Here is a 21,547-nt window from a genome sequence, read left to right on the forward strand (position 1 = left end):
AACTAGACAGACAACCACTCCAGTGTCTGCTTGCAAAGATGGGGGTGTTTAATAGGCTGCCTTACTGTTATGATTCTTTACAAAGTAAAAACTAGAACATTCTAAAATACAAATTTCCACTGAGAACACTTGTAAAATGATAAAAAAAACAAACATGCATTTTTTTTTTTTTACATTTTTCAACACTGTACAAAGGAGGCCTTAAGTTATTATATGTGAAGAAGATCATTAAACTGAAGTATGTAGCTGGTTTCTCAGTGGTTAGTAGCGCTGGGATCCCGAGTTCATCCCACCAATGAAAACATCTGCAAGAGTTTTTATGCTCTCCCCGCGTTTGTGCAAGTTTTCTCGGTTTTCCTTCCACTCTCCTGTGACATACTGGAATGTGGATTATGAGCCCCAATGGGGACAATGATTATGATGTCTGGAAAGCGCTGCGGAATACGATAGCGCTATATAAGCAACAATAAATCAATAGTTTGTATTTTTAGATTTGTGACAGAGGCTGCCTGCTCGGTCTTCCATTTGGCATCTCAGAAAAAGTGGATCATTTATAAAAAATAAAAATCTAAACAGACATCCAGGTCCAGAGATCAATACTCATGCCTTTCTCCAGTGTATTTTGGGGTTGTGCCATGTTTGGAACACTACTTAATTACGTTAAATTATATGGATTTTATAGTCCATTGCATTTGTAAAGCAATTACCTGCTAAGAAGTTCCACACCCGCTGGAAACCTGACAGATTGTTCTGCGGGCCTATAAAGAATGAAAACATTCATTAGTTACTTCATACATAATGTATACACAAACAGATATCTTAAGACTGTGTCCGTCTATTCTCAACTGACCAAGGCTATGTTCACACGTAGTTTTTTTCTGCAGCTAAAACCTGATCTCTTGGCAGTAAAAAAAATCTGCAGACAAAACACAGGTTTTGCTGCCTTATTTGCTGCCTTTTCTGGATCCCAAAGATCAGCTTTACTCTATGGCTATGTGCACATGATGCGCTTCTGATATGTATTTCGCAGTATTTTTTTAAGTGCGGAAAGCTCCAAAAATGCTATGGAATACTTATGCAAGGTAATGTAATGAGAATCCTGAAGTGTTGTGCACATGATCCGTAAATTTCCGTCCGTATTTGCAGCGTTTTGTTTTCCGCAGCATGTCAATTCTTTTTGCGTTTCTGCAGTGTTTTTGACTCATTGACTTCAATTGAGTCAGTCAAATCTGCAGCAAAAAACGCACGTGTAAAAAGGTTTGCGTATTTCCTGCGTATTTGCTGCCAAAAACGCTGCGATTTGTCAAAGGGAAATTATGTCAGAAGGAGGAAGAGTGTGTGGGCGGAGAGTGTGTGTGTGTGTGTGTGTGTGTGTGTGTGTGTGGGCGGAGAATGTATGTATGTGTGTGCGTGTGCGTGCGTGTGTGTGTGTGCCGAGAATATGTGTAAATCACTCACTTGTCAAGCTCATGCAAATATTGAATGGAGGAGATGAAAATAGAATAAATATCTTGTCCTTTATTAGTGCATCATAAAAACAAGCTGAGGCACTGCTGTGTGGGAAAGTTCTCACACAGCGGTAGTGCCGTAAGTGAGAGTACCGGAGCTGATGAATTCCGGTGAACTCTCACAGCAAGGATACACTGATGGAGCGATTACCTCCTGTCAGTGTATCGCCGGAGGCCGGGTAGAGCGGTCACATCTGTTCTACACATGAGATCACAGTGGGACACTCAGCATTAAATGGACTACGTCAGACAGGATAAGATTATATGTTGGTTTATTATTTTATTTTTGTTGCAGGAGATGAGGGTGTCGGGGATTAGGCATTCTGTAAGTATGGTAAATTTAGATTCAATAAAGGAGTCTGTGTGATTATTTCAAATAAAGGACTTTATTCTGGCGGTGTCTTTATTTACCATGTAACTATAGGATTAGTAAGACGCCTCTCCATTACTAACCTGTGGGGTTGATGTCACCTGACAACACAAAGGTGACATCAACCCCACAAATATGAACCCTACTTGCCACTGCTACAGGGCAAGTGGGAAGAGCGAGGCTAAGAGCCGGAATTGGCGCATCTATAAGATGCGCCATTTCCGGGGCGGCTGAGAGCTGATGTTTTTAGCCTGGGGGCATGCCCATATTCACTGCCCCTTCCCAGGCTATTAATATCAGCTCTGCCTAGCCTTTGCTGGTTCGATTTTATAGGGGGACACCATGTCAATTTTTTTCTGGGGTTCCCCTGTAAACTAGTCAGTTAGAGGTAAGCAAACAGCTGTGAGCTGATATTAATAGCCTGGGAACCTTTGACTATTGGTTCCTTCTCAGAATATTAACATCTGCCCTCAGCCGTCTGCTTTCCCTGTGCTGGTTATTAAAATTATGCGGGAGCCCACGCAATTTTTTTTTTTTTTTAATTTTTTGAAAAATAAACAGATATTGCATTTCATGCAGATTTCTGACAGTTGCTTTTTTGTTACAGCATACAGTGGGGCAAAAAAGTATTTAGTCAGTCAGCAATAGTGCAAGTTCCACCACTTAAAAAGATGAGAGGCGTCTGTAATTTACATCATAGGTAGACCTCAACTATGGGAGACAAACTGAGAAAAAAAAATCCAGAAAATCACATTGTCTGTTTTTGATCATTTTTTTGCATATTATGGTGGAAAATAAGTATTTGGTCAGAAACAAACAATCAAGATTTCTGGCTCTCACAGACCTGTAACTTCTTCTTTAAGAGTCTCCTCTTTCCTCCACTCATTACCTGTAAACTTGTTTAAACTTGTTATCAGTATAAAAAGAGACACCTGTGCACACCCTCAAACAGTCTGACTCCAAACTCCACTATGGTGAAGACCAAAGAGCAGTGAAAGGACACCAGAAACAAAATTGTAGCCCTGCACCAGGCTGGGAAGACTGAATCTGCAATAGCCAACCAGCTTGGAGTGAAGAAATCAACAGTGGGAGCAATAATTAGAAAATGGAAGACATACAAGACCACTGATAATCTCCCTCGATCTGGGGCTCCATGCAAAATCCCACCCCGTGGGGTCAGAATGATCACAAGAACGGTGAGCAAAAATCCCAGAACCACGCGGGGGGACCTAGTGAATGAACTGCAGAGAGCTGGGACCAATGTAACAAGGCCTACCATAAGTAACACACTACGCCACCATGGACTCAGATCCTGCAGTGCCAGACGTGTCCCACTGCTTAAGCCAGTACATGTCTGGGCCCGTCTGAAGTTTGCTCGAGAGCATTTGGATGATCCAGAGGAGTTTTGGGAGAATGTCCTATGGTCTGATGAAACCAAACTGGAACTGTTTGGTAGAAACACAACTTGTCGTGTTTGGAGGAAAAAGAATACTGAGTTGCATCCATCAAACACCATACCTACTGTAAAGCATGGTGGTGGAAACATCATGCTTTGGGGCTGTTTCTCTGCAAAGGGGCCAGGACGACTGATCCGGGTACATGAAAGAATGAATGGGGCCATGTATCGTGAGATTTTGAGTGCAAACCTCCTTCCATCAGCAAGGGCATTGAAGATGAAATGTGGCTGGGTCTTTCAACATGACAATGATCCAAAGCACACCGCCAGGGCAACGAAGGAGTGGCTTCGTAAGAAGCATTTCAAGGTCCTGGAGTGGCCTAGCCAGTCTCCAGATCTCAACCCTATAGAAAACCATTGGAGGGAGTTGAAAGTCCGTGTTGCCAAGCGAAAAGCCAAAAACATCACTGCTCTAGAGGAGATCTGCATGGAGGAATGGGCCAACATACCAACAACAGTGTGTGGCAACCTTGTGAAGACTTACAGAAAACGTTTGACCTCTGTCATTGCCAACAAAGGATATATTACAAAGTATTGAGATGAAATTTTGTTTCTGACCAAATACTTATTTTCCACCATAATATGCAAATAAAATGTTAAAAAAACAGACAATGTGATTTTCTGGATTTTTTTTTCTCAGTTTGTCTCCCATAGTTGAGGTCTACCTAGGATGTAAATTACAGACGCCTCTCATCTTTTTAAGTGGTGGAACTTGCACTATTGCTGACTGACTAAATACTTTTTTGCCCCACTGTATGTAGGTTTATGTTAATGTTCCTACATAGGCAGGTGTGTGTGTGTGTGTGTGTGTGTGTGTGTGTGTGTGTGTGTGTGTGTGTGTGTGTGTGTGTCTGCGTCTTTATTTATTAATGAGGGTATCTGGCTGAAGAGGTTGAACAAGGAAATGACATCACAATTTTTTTTAATAATATATCTTTATTTAGCTCTATGGAAAACTCACATATTTCCAGCTGTTTTTCTGCCAAGAGATGCAGAAACCTTGCAGAAATTTCTGCAAACAAATACGCGACGTGCGCACATAGCGTAAAAGTTACTGGAGTTCATGTAAAACTACACAATTGCAAATGTACAAAAAGTAGGGGATGCTGAATTGGTAGGGCATTGTTTACTTGTACACATTGATAGGGCACTGAGCTGGTCATCTATTGTTTACTTTAAAGGGAACCACCCACCAGGCGGTTTTAACTAAAAGAGCCCCCTTGTGCAGCACTAATGCTACATTCTGTCAAGGTGGCTCTTTTAGTTGGGGTCCCTGCCAACACTGAATTTGCCTTTCCTACCTGTAGTTTGTCAGTGGGGCATGTCTTTTCCCCCCTGACACAAACGCCTCCCAGCCATCACTCAGAGCCTCCGGGCGCCGCCTCCACTTACTTCATTAACGTCCCTAGCACCTGCATTGTAAGTTCCCATCATGTGAAGGGAGTCGAAGGGCAGCGCAAACTGCGCATGCCCGAAAAAAAAAACCCACTTACAGCGCAGGCGTCAGGGACGTTAAGGAAGGAAGTGGAGGCGGCGCCCGGAGGCCCTGAGTGATGGCTGGGAGGCGTTTGTGTCAGGGGGAAAAGACATGCCCCCCTGACAAACTACAGGGAGGAAAGGCAAATTCTAAAAATGAATAGTTCAGCGTTGGCAGGGACCCCAACTAAAAGAGCCACCTTGACAGAATGCAGCATTAGAGCTGCATAAGGTGGCTCTTTTAGTTAAAAACACCTGGGGGAGGGTGACAGGTTCCCTTAAACAGATATCACTAATTTAATTAAACTATACTAATAGTTACATACATGCTCATGTGAGCACAACAAGAAATTTGGTTTAAAACCTTGGAAATCACAAAAATAAATTGGTTTCACACCCTGCTGTAGATGTGTTCTTTTTTCTTCAAAAATGCTGCAAAAACTGACAGCCTTTTTGCTCATTGCTTTCTTTGAGAGAAAAAAAACACTGCAAAACCACTGAAAGAATCGACATGCTACAAATTTAAATCTGCACCGTGCATGAGACTTCAAGATTCACATTCATTTTACTTGCATCAGCTTTAGGTTTTATGACAAATATGTGAAAGAAAAAAAACAAAACCACAAATCTACAACATGTGCAAAGGCCGTTAAGGCTATGTGCACACGTTGCAGATTTGGCTGCGGATCCGCAGCGGATTGGCCGCTGCGTATAGCTGTTTTCCCTTAGTTTACAGTACCATGTAAACCTATGGAAAACCAAATCCGCTGTGCCCATGCTGCGGAAAATACCGCTCGGAAACGCTGCCTTGTATTTTCTGCTGCATGTCAATTCTTTGTGTGGGTTGCGCAGCGGTTTACACCTGCTCCTCAATAGGAATCCGCAGGTGTCAAACCGCAGGTGGAATCCGCACAAAAACCGCAGGAAATCCGTGGTAATTCCGCAGGTAAAACGCAGACGAATCCGCAACGTGTGCACATAGCCTAAAAGTGTTTCGGCAATAGCAAGTGGGGGGCACATCACAGAGACCAATGGGGGTGCATCTGCTTGGACAACGTACAGTCCTTTGATTCATGGGAACTACTAGAGAGCTTGGACTCCGACTGATCATAATGTTATGGCATATCATCGCTAGTCATAATGGAATAAAACTAGAATGCTAGACATAGGTACTTCACTTCCCTCAAAAAATCAGAATTCAATGTACCTAAAAAGGGGACTAATAAGTCACGTTTTATTTTGTCGCTATAAAAAGGCTAACTAGGAAAAAAAAAAATCATACACACAAAATAGACATACCGTATATACTCGAATATAAGCCGAGATTTTCAGCACAAAATTTTGGGCTGAAAGTGCCCCTCTCGGCTTATACTCGAGTGACGGTGGGCGGCAGGGACGGCGGGTGAGGGGGAGAGGGCGCTGAGGCATACTCACCTAGTCCCGGCGCTCCCCCTGCCTGTCACATGGTCTTCGGTGCTGCAGTTCTTCTCCTCTTCAGCGGTCACGTGGGACCGCTCATTAGAGAAATGAATACGCGGCTCCACCTCCCATAGGGGTGGAGCCGCATATTCATTTCTCTAATCAGCGGTGCCAGTGACCGCTGATAGAGGAAGAGGCTGCGGCACCGAAGACCGTGTGACAGGCAGAGGGAGCGGGACGCTGGGAGCAGGTAAGTATGTCATATTTACCTATCCCCGTTCCACATGCCGGGCGCCATTACCATCTTCCCGGCGTCTCTCCGCTCTGACTGTGCAGGTCAGAGGGCGTGATGACGCATATAGTGTGCGCGGCGCCCTCTCCCTGATCAGTCAGAGCGGAGAGACCCCGGCATCGGACGCTGGGAGCTGCAAGCAAGAGAGGCGAGTATGGCTTTTTTTTTTATTGCAGCAGCAGCAGCAATGGCAGAGCTATGGGGCAATACTGAATGGTGCAGAGCACTATATGGCACAGCTATGGGGCAATAATGAACGGCGCAGAGCACTATATGGCACAGCTATGGGGCAATAATGAACGGCGCAGAGCACTATATGGCAGCTATGGGGCAGTAATGAACGGTGCAGAGCACTATATGGCACAGCTATGGGGCAGTAATGAACGGTGCAGAGCACTATATGGCACAGTTATGGGGCAATAATGAACGGTGCAATAATGAACGGTGCAGAGCACTATATGGCACAGCTATGGGGCAGTAATGAACGGTGCAGAGCACTATATGGCACATCTATGGGGCAATAATGAACGGTGCAGAGCACTATATGGCACAGCTATGGGGCAATAATGAACGGTGCAGAGCACTATATGGCATAGCTATGGGGCAATAATGAACGGTGCAGAGCACTATATGGCACAGCTATGGGGCAGTAATGAACGGTGCAGAGCACTATATGGCACATCTATGGGGCAATAATGAACGGTGCAGAGCACTATCTGGCACAGCTATGGGGCAATAATGAACGGTGCAGAGCACTATATGGCACAGCTTTATATGGCACATCTATGTGGCAATAATGAACAGTATGGAGCATTATATGTGGCACAGCTTTATATGGAGCATCTTATGGGGCAATAATGAACGGTATGGAGCATCTATTTTTATTTTTGAAATTCACCGGTAGCTGCTGCATTTTCCATCCTAGGCTTATACTCGAGTCAATAAGTTTTCCCAGTTTTTTGTGGCAAAATTAGGGGGGTCGGCTTATACTCGAGTATATACGGTAGATGGGACAGTAGTGTATAAGTAAATCTCCCAGTAATAGAAATATTATATTCTTATTTATTTCTTCTTATTTAGCTCAATACAAGCTAATAGGCAATTGTAGCAGCCATTAGGATTTACCGTATATATAAGTAGAGTTTTTCAGCACATTTTTCTAGTGCTGAAAACGCGAGAGATCCGGAGGCCGGATTCATCGTTTCACATCTTTGTTTCACACGTTTTTGCCCAGTTCCGTCAATATGCGCTTTTTTCGGCGGACGAAAAAACGTTCATCTGGACGTTTTCTCCATCCGCCGGAAACCACTAATTGGACGGATCTGGAAAAAAACGGATGAAACGTCTGGCCATCAGGTGCAATCCGGTGCTAATACAACACTATGACAAAAAAACGGATCTGGCATAAAAAATAACGGATGCGTTTTTGTAAAAAATGGCCGGATTGTGCCTGAAACAAAAAACCTGATGTGTGAAAGTAGCCTAAGGTGATGAATATGGATGCGTTTCCACTCCCATAGGAAACATGCACACAGGGATAGGGAATAAGGAGGCATGCATACAGGGACAGAACGGGGGAGAGATGCATACAGAGAGAACGGGGGAGAGATGCAGACAGGGACTGAACGGGGGAGGCATGCAGACAGGGACTGAACGGGGGAGAGATGCAGACAGGGACTGAACGGGGGAAGAGATGCAGACAGGGACTGAACGGGGGAAGAGATGCAGACAGGGACTGAACGGGGGAGAGATGCAGACAGGGACTGAACGGGGGAGAGATGCAGACAGGGACTGAACGGGGGAGAGATGCAGACAGGGACTGAACGGGGGAGAGATGCAGACAGGGACTGAACGGGGGAGAGATGCAGACAGGGACTGAACGGGGGAGAGATGCAGACAGGGACTGAACGGGGGAGAGATGCAGACAGGGACTGAACGGGGGAGGCATGCATACAGGGACTGAACGGGGGAGAGATGCATACAGGGACTGAACGGGGGAGAGATGCATACAGGGACTGAACGGGGGAGAGATGCATACAGGGACTGAACGGGGGAGGCATGCATACATTGACAGAGGAGGCATGCACACAGGGATGGGGAGGCATTCATAACACGACAGGGGAGGGGAAGGCATGCATACAATGACAGGGACAGGGGAGGCATGTATACAATGACAGAGGAGGCATGCACACAAGGATGGGGAGGCATTCATACCAGGACAGGGAAGGGGGAGCCATGCAGAGCAGGACAGGGATGACGGGACAATGCATACCCGAGTCAATAAGCTTACCCAGTTTTCAGCGGCAAAAGTAGGTGCCTCGGCTTATACTTAAGTATATACAGTATTTACTTTCCCTATAGCTAGATAGAAAAAAAAGGAGAGAAGGAGCTGACAGTCTGCAAGTGTTGTCTATCCTTGGTCAGCTCTTTCTCTCCTTTGAAAATTAATTAGGGATAATCCAGTAGTGGACAACTCCTTTAACGGAAAGATGAAAACAGATACTAAAGAAAAGGATGCATTGTTATTTGTACCTGTGCTGCTTTTTGATCTTCACTTCTCTTGATTTATCACCTAAACTTTTTAACCTGCAATTAAAAAAAAAATAAAGCTTTAAAATAGTGAGACAATCCGATATATATTTGTAAACTACAGAGAATCCAATAAATGTGTGATGCTAGATATCAGCAGATGTATTCTGCTCTTCAAGTAGGAAAAATAAATAATGAAAAAAATCATAATGTGAAGAAGTCATGCTTTTGGTAGTTTTCTTTGAGCTTATGGTTATTGTTGCCGTAGTGGTGAAACGTTTATTAAACAATGGAAAATATGAATAAGGATTGTGAATAGCTTGAGTAAACAGCACAACGAGAAAAGAAAAGAAAAGTCTATGGAAAGAAATGCTCTTGAGGAAGTCTTTGACCCAGACAACCAATATTTGCTCTGCTGCCATGATGTGAAACCATCATTTTCCACAATGATTTCTATCTGAAAAGTTACACGGAACATACTGATTCATATTAAAAAAGGTATCGATTTCACTATAAACTTCTTAAATGATTTTACAGAAATGTCCTAATACACACGTCTGTCGATGATCTCCACTGCACTATAGCGGAGTTATGGTTACATTAGAACCGTTGGCTACAGGGATCCATATTTCCCTCAGCAGTCTGGAGCTCAGATTACAGGGATGGACAATGTTGGAAGGGTGTATTCATATTGTAATAATAAATAAAGATCACCGAGCTGCAATGTACATATGAGAGCCTATGAAGTACCTGGGGTGTATAAATAGTAACTGAGGGACTTACTTGGTTAGGCTTGAATTGATGCTGAAGTACTGCATCGGCGGCTGGAGAGTGAGTGGGCGTGGAGAGAGGCCAAGGTGTGGTGTCTGGTTGACTGCTGTCCTCTCTACTAGTGATTAGTGAATATACTCGCTGCTCAGGTTTTCCCAAGCACGTTCGGATGATCTCCTCCTGTACTGTCTGTGTGAGCACAGCGGCCGGAAAGCAGAGCGGTGACGTCACCGCTCTGCTTTCCGGCTGACCGACGCTCACAGACAGTACAGGAGGAGTGCAGAGCACAGCGCTGGAGGACAGACGGCTGTAGGTAAGTATGTAGTGTTTGTTTTTTTTTTACTTTTAGGATGGTAACCAGGGTAAACATCGGGTTACTAAGCGCGGCCCTGCGCTTAGTTACCCGATGTTTACCCTGGTTACCAGTGAAGACATCGCTGGATCGGTGTCACACACGCCGATCCAGCGATGTCAGCAGGAGTCCAGCGACCAAATAAAGTTCTGGACTTTATTCAGCGACCAACGATCTCCCAGCAGGGGCCTGATCGTTGGTCGCTGTCACACATAACGATTTCATTAACGATATCGTTGCTACGTCACAAAAAGCAACGATATCGTTAACAATATCGTTATGTGTGAAGGTACCTTTAAGGCTTCAGCTCATAAGTGACTGCAAATCTTTGCAGCGCACTAAGTGTTATGTTTACAAAAAAAAAAAGTTATAATTATTTCATTTTACAAAAATCTTTCTTTTGGAAAAGATACTACATTGATATCACCACATCCATAATGACACCAGATAAAAAATAACATTTAAACATTGTGTTCATCTGCTGCCCCCCCAAAAAAGTGTAAATACTCCAATGTGTTACAAAAAAAAAAAAAGATAATATAAATACTGTGGAATTATTGTTTTTTTCCCCTAGTCCTCCTTTGAAAAAAAGAATGTATGAATCATATGGTACAGTTATAGCACCACTCCAGCATTTTTATTATTGCACCACTGGAGTGGTGCTTTAAATGTAATTTTACTGTCTCATACTCACCAGCCGTAGCCTTCATCGTTTTCCAGCGTCGCTCCAGTCTGCGAAAAAGAGACCTGCCGGAAGCTTCAGTTTCATGGAGGCCACTTTTCAATACATCTCTTTGAGAGCCTCGTTCTGGCGCTCAGACTTGCTTTAAAGTCTTGTGATGTAACTTCTGGCCAGAGATTATGGCACAAGATGCCAGCAGGATGGCGCCGCAGGATGGCAGCGGTGACGGTAAAAGGTGAAGGAGATTATAAAACAGTGGACATGCACTGCAGGGGAGCAGCTAGATTGCTGGCAGCCTCAGATAGAACTGTAAGCCATGGGATTTCTGCAGCAGTTTTATTATTAAGGTGCTCAGATATCTGGGAATACACTTTACATAAGGGTGCAAAGTTGACTCAATCAGAACAAGTGGCTGGTAATTGGCAAGATAGAGATTAGGTTACAAAGGCAAGTATTCATGTGGAAGTACACAGCAGGCATTGTCCCAGAACAAGTCATATGACGGCCATAGATCACGTGACTGACATGTAACCTGCAACATAAGGAGCCTTTATCTAATAAAGAAGAAATGACTAGACTTTATAGCCAAATGACAGGGCTGGAGAATTCAAAGTGCAAAGACATCTGCAGTATTAAAGAAAAAAAATACTGTACTTTATTTCTGAAGTAGAAACAGTTTTGCATCCACAGCGTAAAGGCTTTTATAATAGTCAATCCTTTGGAAAGACTAATGATTATACAGGTGTATGCAGGGATATATTAGTCTGTTTGTGTCCCTGTTGGTGGCATTGAAAAGTCACAAATTATGGGGCAAGGCATATTTGTCCTTTAAAATGTGAACTTTCCACTGTGCTAGCTACTCCTGAAAAGCGTTACAAATAGGGGAAAATGAGCCAAAAAATGTATTAAAGGGAATTTGTCATCAGGTTTTTACCACCTAATCAGAGTTCAGTATAATCTAGGGGCAAAGACCCTAATTCCAGCGATGTGTCACTTACTGGGATATTTGCTCTAGTTTTGATAAAGTCACTATTTTAAATCAGCAGGAGATTATCCCTAGAGAATTTGTAAACCTGCTGCCAGGTAGTCCTCCATATTCATGAGCTGTGTATAACTCCGCCCACACCACTGATTAGCAGCTTTCTGCCTATGCACAGTGTACACAGAAAGCTGGCAGTTAGTAATGAGCGAACACGCTCGGACAGCACCTTATCCGAGCATGCTCAGGTGCTGACCAAGTGTCTTCAGTGTGCTCGAAAAATATGTTTGAATCCCCGCACCTGCATGTCTCTCCTAACAAACGGGCCAATCCCTGCATGTGTTGTGGCTGCCGAACAGCGTCGAGACATGCAGCCAAAGGGACTCAAACATATTATTCAAGCACACCGAAGACACTCGGTTAGCACACGAACGTGCTCAGGCAGCGCTTTATCAGAGCACATTCGCTCATTACTACTGCCAAACAGTGGTGTGGGTGGGGTTAAACAGTGCTCAGCATTTAGAGAACTGGTAGATCTGCAACATATCAATATTGATTTTATCAAAACTACAGGAAGCAACCCAGTAAGTGATACATCGCTGGCATCAGAATCTCTGTAAAACTTAGCTTTTATTGCTACTAACTAAAAATCTCAAAAAATACCACAAGTGTATAAGGTGCCAGTGCTTACAACCATGAAATAAAGAGCAGATAAAAACCAAAGTGCAGTATTTGTAAACCACACATATGCTTCATCCAGGGGATGACAAAAATAGCGCCCCTGAATAGATAGTATACGGGTATAGCAGCTAATAGAGATTATCCAAGATTATATACTGATCTCTTTTATTTCTGCTTATAACCTCTGTGGGGTGTTAATCGAAACCTTTCCTTTAACATGGCAGTGTCCTTCATCAATTACCCCACGTATACTTCAATAATGTAACAGAGGTCCGCCTGATTAGACCAACAGGAGTATACCAGCAGTTGGCATATGCATAACCAGCGGGCCTACCTTCTATCACCTAATGCGCATACGGTGTTACAAGTCAAACGCAAGCTCAATATAGCAGAGAGAGGGCAAATCCCCGTCTCTTAATACCTTGCCCATAGGATCCACCAGAATACATATATACCTCCCACACAGGGCTGCACTTATAGGCATATGTTCAGTTAGTGTACCAAATGGGTATTTTAAACACTCAGAGGTTTATACTCATCCATGGGACCGGATCTCTCAGCGGTGCCTTTTCAGAGTGCTTGGGATCTTATGTTTGGCAATGCAGCATAGCATTCCATCCTTTGATCCTTTCTAAAAGGTACCGTCACACTGAACAACATTACAACGATAACGATTCGTGACGTTGCAGCGTCCTGGATAGCGATATCGTTGTGTTTGACATGCAGCAGCGATCAGGATCCTGCTGTGACATCGTTGGTCGGAGCTAGAAGGCCAGAACTTTATTTCGTCGCTGGATCACCCGCTGACATCGCTGAATCGGCGTGTGTGACGCCGATCCAGCGATGTCTTCACTGGTAACCAGGGTAAATATCGGGTTACTAAGCGCAGAGCCGCGCTTAGTAACCCGATGTTTACCCTGGTTACCATTGTAAATGTAAAAAAAAAACCACATACTTACATTCCGGTGCCTGTCACGTCCCCGGCATCCGCTTCCCTGCACTCCTCCTGCATCCTGTGTCAGCGCCGGCCGGCCGTAAAGCAGAGCACAGCGGTGACGTCACCGCTCTGCTTTACGGCTGGCGCTTACACAGTGCAGGGAAGCGGACGCCGGGGACGTGACAGGCACCGGAATGTAAGTATGTGTTTGTTTGTTTTTTACATTTACAATGGTAACCAGGATAAACATCGGGTTACTAAGCGCGGCCCTGCGCTTAGTAACCCGATGTTTACCCTGGTTACCCGGGGACTTCGGCATCGTTGGTCGCTGGAGAGCTGTCTGTGTGACAGCGCTCCAGCGACCACACAACGACTTTCCAACGATCACGGCCAGGTCGTATCGCTGGTCATGATCGTTGGAAAGTTGCTGAGTGTGACGGTACCTTAAAGCTGATGTCTCCCGACGCGTTTCATCATAACATTCATCAGGGGGGAAACCGACATACATTTAGCAGCATATATGAGCATTGCTCATACAGGGATTAAAAGAAAAAGATCATTTACAACCTCTCAGAGCATGCAGTAGGCAGAACAGAAAATCACTGGCAAATGACCGCAGTGATTGCATCTGTGACAGGACAGTATATGCAGCCATCTTTTAACTGTTTAAATAATAATAATAATCTTTATTTTTATATAGCGCTAACATATTCCGCAGCGCTTTACAGTTTTGCACACATTATCATCACTGTCCCCATTGGGGCTCACAATCTAGAATCCCTATCAGTAGGTCTTTGGAATGTGGGAGGAAACCAGAGTGCCCGGAGGAAACCCACGCAAACACGGAGAGAACATACAAACTCTTTGCAGATGTTGTCCTGGGTGGGATTAGAACCCAGGACCCCAGCGCTGCAAGGCTGCTGTGCTAACCACTGCGCCACCGTTAAACAATTATAATCATTTGGTGATGAAAAAAATTATCTTAACCCCCAAAAATAAAATAATGGGACAAATGAAGCCTACCTAAAAGAAAAACAAACAGTCTTGGTGTAACCAATCACTGAGCAGTTTTTATTCTGTAACAACAGTTTAAAAAATAAGAGGTGAGCTCTGATTGGTTGCTAAGGTTAACAATAAAAGTTCTATATTCCGAAAGCTTTAACAAATGAGGTGGGTGTCGTTATTCTTCAGAAGTTGTGTAAAAAAGGCAATGGGATGGAACACTGGGAAAGAGGGGAAATCACCATAACCAAAACATGGTGCAAAAATTGCCAAAAAGAGCGTTTTAATGTGTTTTATATACAGTACAGACCAAAAGTTTGGACACACCTCCTTTAAAGATTTTTCTGTATTTTCATGACTATGAAAATTGTACATTCACACTGAAGGCATCAAAACTATGAACTAACACATGTGGAATTATATACGTAACAAAAAAGTGTGAAACAACTAAAAATATGTCTTATATTCTAGGTTCTTCAAAGTAGCCACCTTTTGCTTTGAGGACTGCTTTGCACAATCTTGGCATTCTCTTGATGAGCTTCAAGAGGTAGTCACCGGGAATGGTTTTCACTTCACAGGTGTGCTCTGTCAAGTTTAATAAGTGGGATTTATTGCCTTATGAATGGGGTTGGGACCATCAGTTGTGTTGTGCAGAAGTCTGGTGGATACACAGCTGATAGTCCTACTGAACAGACTGTTAGAATTTGTATTATGGCAAGAAAAAAGCAGCTAAGTAAAGAAAAACGAGTGGCCATCATTACTTTAAGAAATGAAGGTCAGTCAGTCCGAAAAATTGGGAAAACTTTGGAAGTGTCCCCAAGTGCAGTGACAAAACCATCAAGCGCTACAAAGAAACTGGCTCACATGAGGACCGCCCCAGGAAAGGAAGACCAAGAGTCACCTCTGCTTCTGAGGATAAGTTTATCCGAGTCACCAGCCTCAGAAATCACAGGTTAACAGCAGCTCAGATTAGAGACCAGGTCAATGCCACACAGAGTTCTAGCAGCAGACACATCTCTACAACAGCTGTTAAGAGGAGACTTTGTGCAGCAGGCCTTCATGGAAAAATAGCTGCTAGGAAACCACTGCTAAGGACAGGCAACAAGCAGAAGAGACTTGTTTGGGCTAAAGAACACAATGAATGGACATTAGACCAGTGGAAATCGGTGCTTTGGTCTGATGAGTCCAAATTTGAGATCTATGGTTCCAACCACTGTGTCTTTGTGCGACGCAGAAAATGTGAACGGATGAACTCTACATGCCTGGTTCCCACCGTGAAGCATGGAGGAGGAGGTGTGATGGTGTGGGGGTGCTTTGCTGGTGACACTGTTGGGGATTTATTCATACTGAACCAGCATGGCTACCACAGCATCTTGCAGCGGCATGCTATTCCATCCGGTTTGTATTTAGGTGGACCATCATTTATTTTTCAACAGGACCATGACCCCAAACACACCTCCAGGCTGTGTAAGGGCTATGTGAGCAAGAAGGAGAGTGATGGGGTGCTACGCCACATGACCTGGCCTCCACAGTCACCAGACCTGAAACCAATCGAGATGGTTTGGAGTGAGCTGGACCGCAGAGTAAAGGCAAAAGGGCCAACAAGTGCTAAGCATCTCTGGGAACTCCTTCAAGATTGTTGGAAGACCATTCCCGGTGACCACCTCTTAAGCTCATCAAGAGAATGCCAAGAGTGTGCAAAGCAACCATCAAAAGCAAAAGGTGGCTACTTTGAAGAACATAGAATATAAGACATAATTTCAGTTGTTTCACACTTTTTTGCTAAGTATATAATTCCACGTGTTAATTCATAGTTTTGATGCCTTCAGTGTGAATGTACAATTTTCATAGTCATGCAAATACAGAAAAATCTTTAAATGAGAAGGCGTGTCTAAACTTTTGGTCTGTACTGTATCTATATAAAAACTTTGAAAAGAACTGCGCTTTTACAAAAGTTTCCATATTTCATATAGACATGTTAAAGATGTTCATCTGTGGATGTCAAGCAGAAGCACTTAGCTAAGCAAGGTTTTCCTTGGAGACAAGATGGCTTTTGAATGAAGGTGAAGATGCCGGAGCCTCCACTTTTGCTTTATCTCCTGAGTTAACCCTCCATCTGTTCCAGGGAAGAGGGGTGCTACTGTGCACCGCAGTACACCAACCCGACAAACAAGGGCTAACAAAACTCCAGGTATACAAAATATTCACTCACATATAACAGAGGAATGCACTGGGGAGCGGAGGATGGGGAATAAACTAGAGTAGGGAAGGGAATTACCACACTTACAAACCATGCAACAGTCACAGATAGCTCCTCCAACTCTCCTGATATGAACACCTCTTCCTCCTGAAGCCATGCAGCAAATACTAGCTCTGACAGGGATTTGCATCAGAGCCCAGATTATAAAAGGGAAGGGAGTGGCTAACTGGGCTCACCTGGGAGCTCAGTTTTCCACCATGGCCGATTAACCCCTGTTCTGCTAAAAGGAATAACCACCATTAAAATGAAGGAGAAGTGCTTCTTCTCAGCGCCAGAGTAGGCGAAATCAGACGCTGTGGTCTTCTGGTTCCACACTGTCGCGGTAAGTGCTGTGCCAAATGCTATAGAGTTAGAAGACATTTACAGATTTTCAGACGGACAATATTATATTGAGATCACAGGTATTTGTCCCCAGTTATGTTTGAAGGAAGTGAAGCTTAAAAAAATAGCACATCTTTTGTACAGAATAAGAACATGACCCTATCAGCCTAGAGACAAAATGTGTTCATCCAGTACAACCTGTGATGGGTAATCTACAGGTTTACACATGGCTCTATGTCAATGGAGAAAGTTACTTAATTAGTTGAATTAAAGGGTTTTTTCAATATTAATTTACTATTAAATTCTTATTAGGTCAGATGCACCAATCCACTCTATCCCATGTCATGGCTGCTGTGCCTCATAACAGTGCTGGATACACACTAGTCTTTTTGTGTAGGCATGTAACCACACCAGTGACTGCTTATTTTAAATAGTTAGGCTGGAGTCACACTTGCGAGTGCAATGCAAGTCTCGCCTCAATACCCGACACTGCCTACGGCACTCGGGACTGGAGCGTTCAGCTGCATAGAAATACAGCTGCACATTCTGGTCCTGAGTGCCTGCGGCAGTGCCGGGTATTGAGGCGAGAGACTCGTGCGAGTTTCTCGCATTGCACTCGTAAGTGTGATCCCGGCCTTAAAATAGCCGTTCTCTCTGTCTATACATCAGCAAATGGGGCTGGCTTAGCAGACAATCTTCCCCTGCACTCATGTGCCAACACCAGAAATCGCTGTCCTCTGTCCAGCGCAGTAGAAGTGAAGTGTCTGGGACTCAGAATGGATCAACAGTGGGAAGGAGTAGTGTTCTAGCATTGATCACCTATTTTTTTGAAAATGGTATATGGCTATTTTCCTGACTGATCACTGGCTAGCAAACCAAGGACAGCATGGTCATTGTTATCTGATCTGCTTTACCCAGCGCAGTCACTTCAGTAGCTCATACTGTCCACTACAGATACAGATGTTTTCCGGATGTTGGGGTCTACACCAGATAAGTTGCTGGGTTGCATTGCTCAATCCACGAGCGCCCCATTAGGTAATGGCAAGGAGCACACCACACTGAAACGACATGTAAACTATTCTGCAGTACGGTAATGTTATGCATTGCACTGATGCTTCTGCCCTAAAGTGGTTTCCAGGAATTTAACAAATAAGCCTAAATAAAATATAACAAATCACTGAATTGTTTGTAGCCCGCTGCTCTTGGGTCAACTCTCCTGTGGTCTGCAGTTGCCTTAATTTTACTGCAGCGATCATGTGATGTACATACATGAGATGACTACAGCCAATGCTCTAGTAGCATGCAGAGCAGATGGCAACTGAGAGCAGCGACTGGAGGCAGGGGTCACTTGGATGTAGATGACACCATCACTGCAGGAAAGTAAGACTGACGGGGATGACTGGAGAGATGGCAGATTTAAAGAGGTTGGCCACAACAGCATCCGAGACCTTCTGGCAATAGCTAATCAGTATTCTGCCAAGTGTTGCACACCCACCGATCAATTATCGATGCCTCTACAACAGGCAATTATAAAGTAATGGCCAATCACTTTAACATGTAATGACTTATTTTATCACTTTCCCACAGTGTAAAAATTCCAGACATCCCCTTTAAAGTGACTGACCCATAAAGTGCGATTAATCACTGATCAACATGATGGACCCCCACCAATCATAAGAATGGGGGTCCCAAAGACCCTTGCATGTATGGAGTGATAGTGTATGTGTAACTACAGGTATCCAGTCTGCTTCTTTCTTCTGGACTGATCATTCATTTCCAAAATTCTCAATTCTTGGGTAAAATCTGTCTTCCAATACTACAGGATTTTCCATTTTTTCCAGATGACAATTGGTGATCATAAAGTTTTATCAATTCAGGAGAACTTCCAGCAGAATCTCTGTCTGCCTGTACCTCCTCCTCCCCATAAAATACAATGAGCACCAACTGCCATCCCCTAGCTCAGTAATGTGAACACTGCCTTCACTGAACACAGACTTCACCTGTGACTAGAGTGAAAGATCAGCCCAGCAAAAAGATTTCCATTATAAGACATAGTACAAAGTTTATTTTCATGTGTAGTATTGATTTATAAAAGGACGATTACGCTGGAGGTCTAGTAACGACTGTTCTAAGTAGTCCTATATGCAATATGCCCCCTGCCATCCCTGATGATAGAGTAGCCATGCTTTCCAGCACTTGGTGGATGGCTCTCAGTCGATTACCGCAAATTAGAAAAAAAAACAATATAATGTAACAAGAATTGCAGACACACATTGTGCAAACATACGAAAACGGCATCTGCATACAGGGACGGTGCATAAACACACACACAACACGTACACATGGGCACATGTTCCCAAAAGCTCACACTGTGCATAGTACAGCAATACAATTCTGCATTACCGTGTATAGAAAACTGGCATGGAGTCCTAGCTTCAAAAAGTGTTTCCATAAAAAATAAACACCCTGTGAGACCCCCTCAGCTCGTCACCCTGTGAGATCACCCTCAGCTCGTCACCCTGTGAGATCACCCTCAACTCGTCACCCTGTCATACCCCCCCTCAGCTCGTCACCCTGTGAGATCCCCCTCAGCTCGTCACCATGCGAGATCCCCCCCCCTCAGCTCGTCACCCTGCGAGATCTCCCTCAGCTCGTTCGTCACCCTGTGAGACCCCCTCAGCTCGTCACCCTGTGAGATCACCCTCAGCTCGTCACCCTGTGAGATCACCCTCAGCTCGTCACCCTGTGAGATCACCCTCAGCTCGTCACCCTGTGAGACACCCCACTCAGCTCGTCACCATGCGAGATCCCCCCCCTCAGCTCGTCACCCTGTCATACCCCCCCTCAGCTCGTCACCCTGTGAGATCCCCCTCAGCTCGTCACCATGCGAGATCCCCCCCTCAGCTCGTCACCCTGCGAGATCTCCCTCAGCTCGTCACCCTGTGAGATCCCCCTCAGCTCGTCACCATGCGAGATCCCCCCCTCAGCTCGTCACCCTGTGAGACCCCCCTCAGCTCGTCACCCTGTGAGATCACCCTTAGCTCGTCACCCTGTGAGACCCCCCTCAGCTCGTCACCCTGTGAGACACCCCACTCAGCTCGTCACCCTGTGAAACCCCCTCAGCTCGTCACCCTGTGAAACCCCCTCAGCTCGTCACCCTGTGAGACCCCCCTCAGCTCGTCACCCTGTGAGACCCCACTCAGCTCGTCACCCTGTCAGACCCCCCTCAGCTCGTCACCCTGAGACCCCCCCTCAGCTCGTCACCCTGTCAGACCCCCCTCAGCTCGTCACCCTGTCAGACCCCCCCTCAGCTCGTCACCCTGAGACCCCCCCCTCAGCTCGTCACCCTGTCAGACCCCCCTCAGCTCGTCACCCTGAGACCCCCCTCAGCTCGTCACCCTGTCATACCCCCCTCAGCTCGTCACCCTGTCAGACCCCCCTCAGCTCGTCACCCTGTCATACCCCCTCAGCTCGTCACCCTGTCAGACCCCCCTCAGCTCGTCACCCTGTCAGACCCCCCTCAGCTCGTCACCCTGTCAGACCCCCCTCAGCTCGTCACCCTGTCAGACCCCCCTCAGCTCGTCACCCTGTCAGACCCCCCTCAGCTCGTCACCAGTCACATAGGTAGAACACAGCAGACAGGAGGTTTGCGGATGCAACCAGTCATTGCAGCAGAACGGTCACTGTTACCACTATCATCACTGCTCCCGACATGCACCGGGACGTCCCATATCAGCGCTCAGCACAGATTTACCCGCTGGTCAGGTCCTGCTGTACAGTGAGCAGCCGTTCCCTCAGGTTCTCAAACATGCTGCTGCGACAGAGGACAAACGCCAAACTGTGCGACTTTCCAGGGCCACAACGCACCAACCAGCTATCAGCAAGCGGGAATGCTTTTCCTCATAGCGTCACAGTCACAAGGAGGGGGAGGGGCCGGAAAAGAAACTTGCCCCGCCCACACACGCGCTCTTGCTGCTTTCATTCTGAGAGGATGACGCTGGTGTGGGTTCTGTCTTGTGACGCTAGAGGGCAGCATAGACTAGGAGAACTGCTGGTGGTCGCTTTACGTTCCTGGCTCTTGTCCGGGGGTGTGACCCAAATCGTCTCATAAAACGAATATAAGGCCGGCGTCACAATAGAGTTTTACGGACGTATGAGAGGCGCAAAAAATCTATTTTGCGCAAAAAATCCACCAATGAAAGTCTATGGGGGCGAGAAAAATACGGATTACACACGGACCAACAGTGTGACTTGCGAGAAATACGCAGCGGTGTTCTATAGAAAAGCCGACAATTCAGTGCGGTGTACAGTAAAATCACACTGACAGAATAGCTAAGATAAATGTCTACACATAGTATAGGTATAGAGAGAGAGAGGGACATATATATATATGTATATATATATATATACTAGCTATTGAACCTGTTCTACGCCCGGGTGGCGAGCATTTATATTGGTATATGGTCTCCATCCTGGTATGTGCTGCTCCATCCTGCGTCCCCATCCTGTCAT

General features: G+C 45.1%; 1 protein-coding gene across 4 annotated transcripts in view; it reads right to left on the reverse strand.

The window, feature by feature from the left end:
* DTNBP1 (dystrobrevin binding protein 1) overlaps positions 1–20,960 on the reverse strand; it is a 192,160-nt gene extending 171,200 nt beyond the window's left edge. For 3 of the 4 annotated variants that reach the window (XM_069730821.1, XM_069730823.1, XM_069730824.1), the window contains exons 1-3: positions 20,790–20,960; positions 9,054–9,107; positions 708–758 (exon numbers count right to left, since the gene is read on the reverse strand). In XM_069730821.1, the coding sequence (XP_069586922.1) occupies positions 708–758; positions 9,054–9,107; positions 20,790–20,845 (161 nt within the window). In that variant the 5' untranslated portion in view covers positions 20,846–20,960. Of the gene's footprint in view, positions 1–707; positions 759–9,053; positions 9,108–10,867; positions 11,165–20,789 lie in introns of those variants that run through there. The other variant, XM_069730825.1, reaches the window with a different exon arrangement.
* Between the last annotated feature and the right edge of the window lie 587 nt (positions 20,961–21,547).

This window comes from Ranitomeya imitator, chromosome 6, assembly GCF_032444005.1.
Source record: "Ranitomeya imitator isolate aRanImi1 chromosome 6, aRanImi1.pri, whole genome shotgun sequence".
Classification (NCBI taxonomy): domain Eukaryota; kingdom Metazoa; phylum Chordata; class Amphibia; order Anura; family Dendrobatidae; genus Ranitomeya; species Ranitomeya imitator.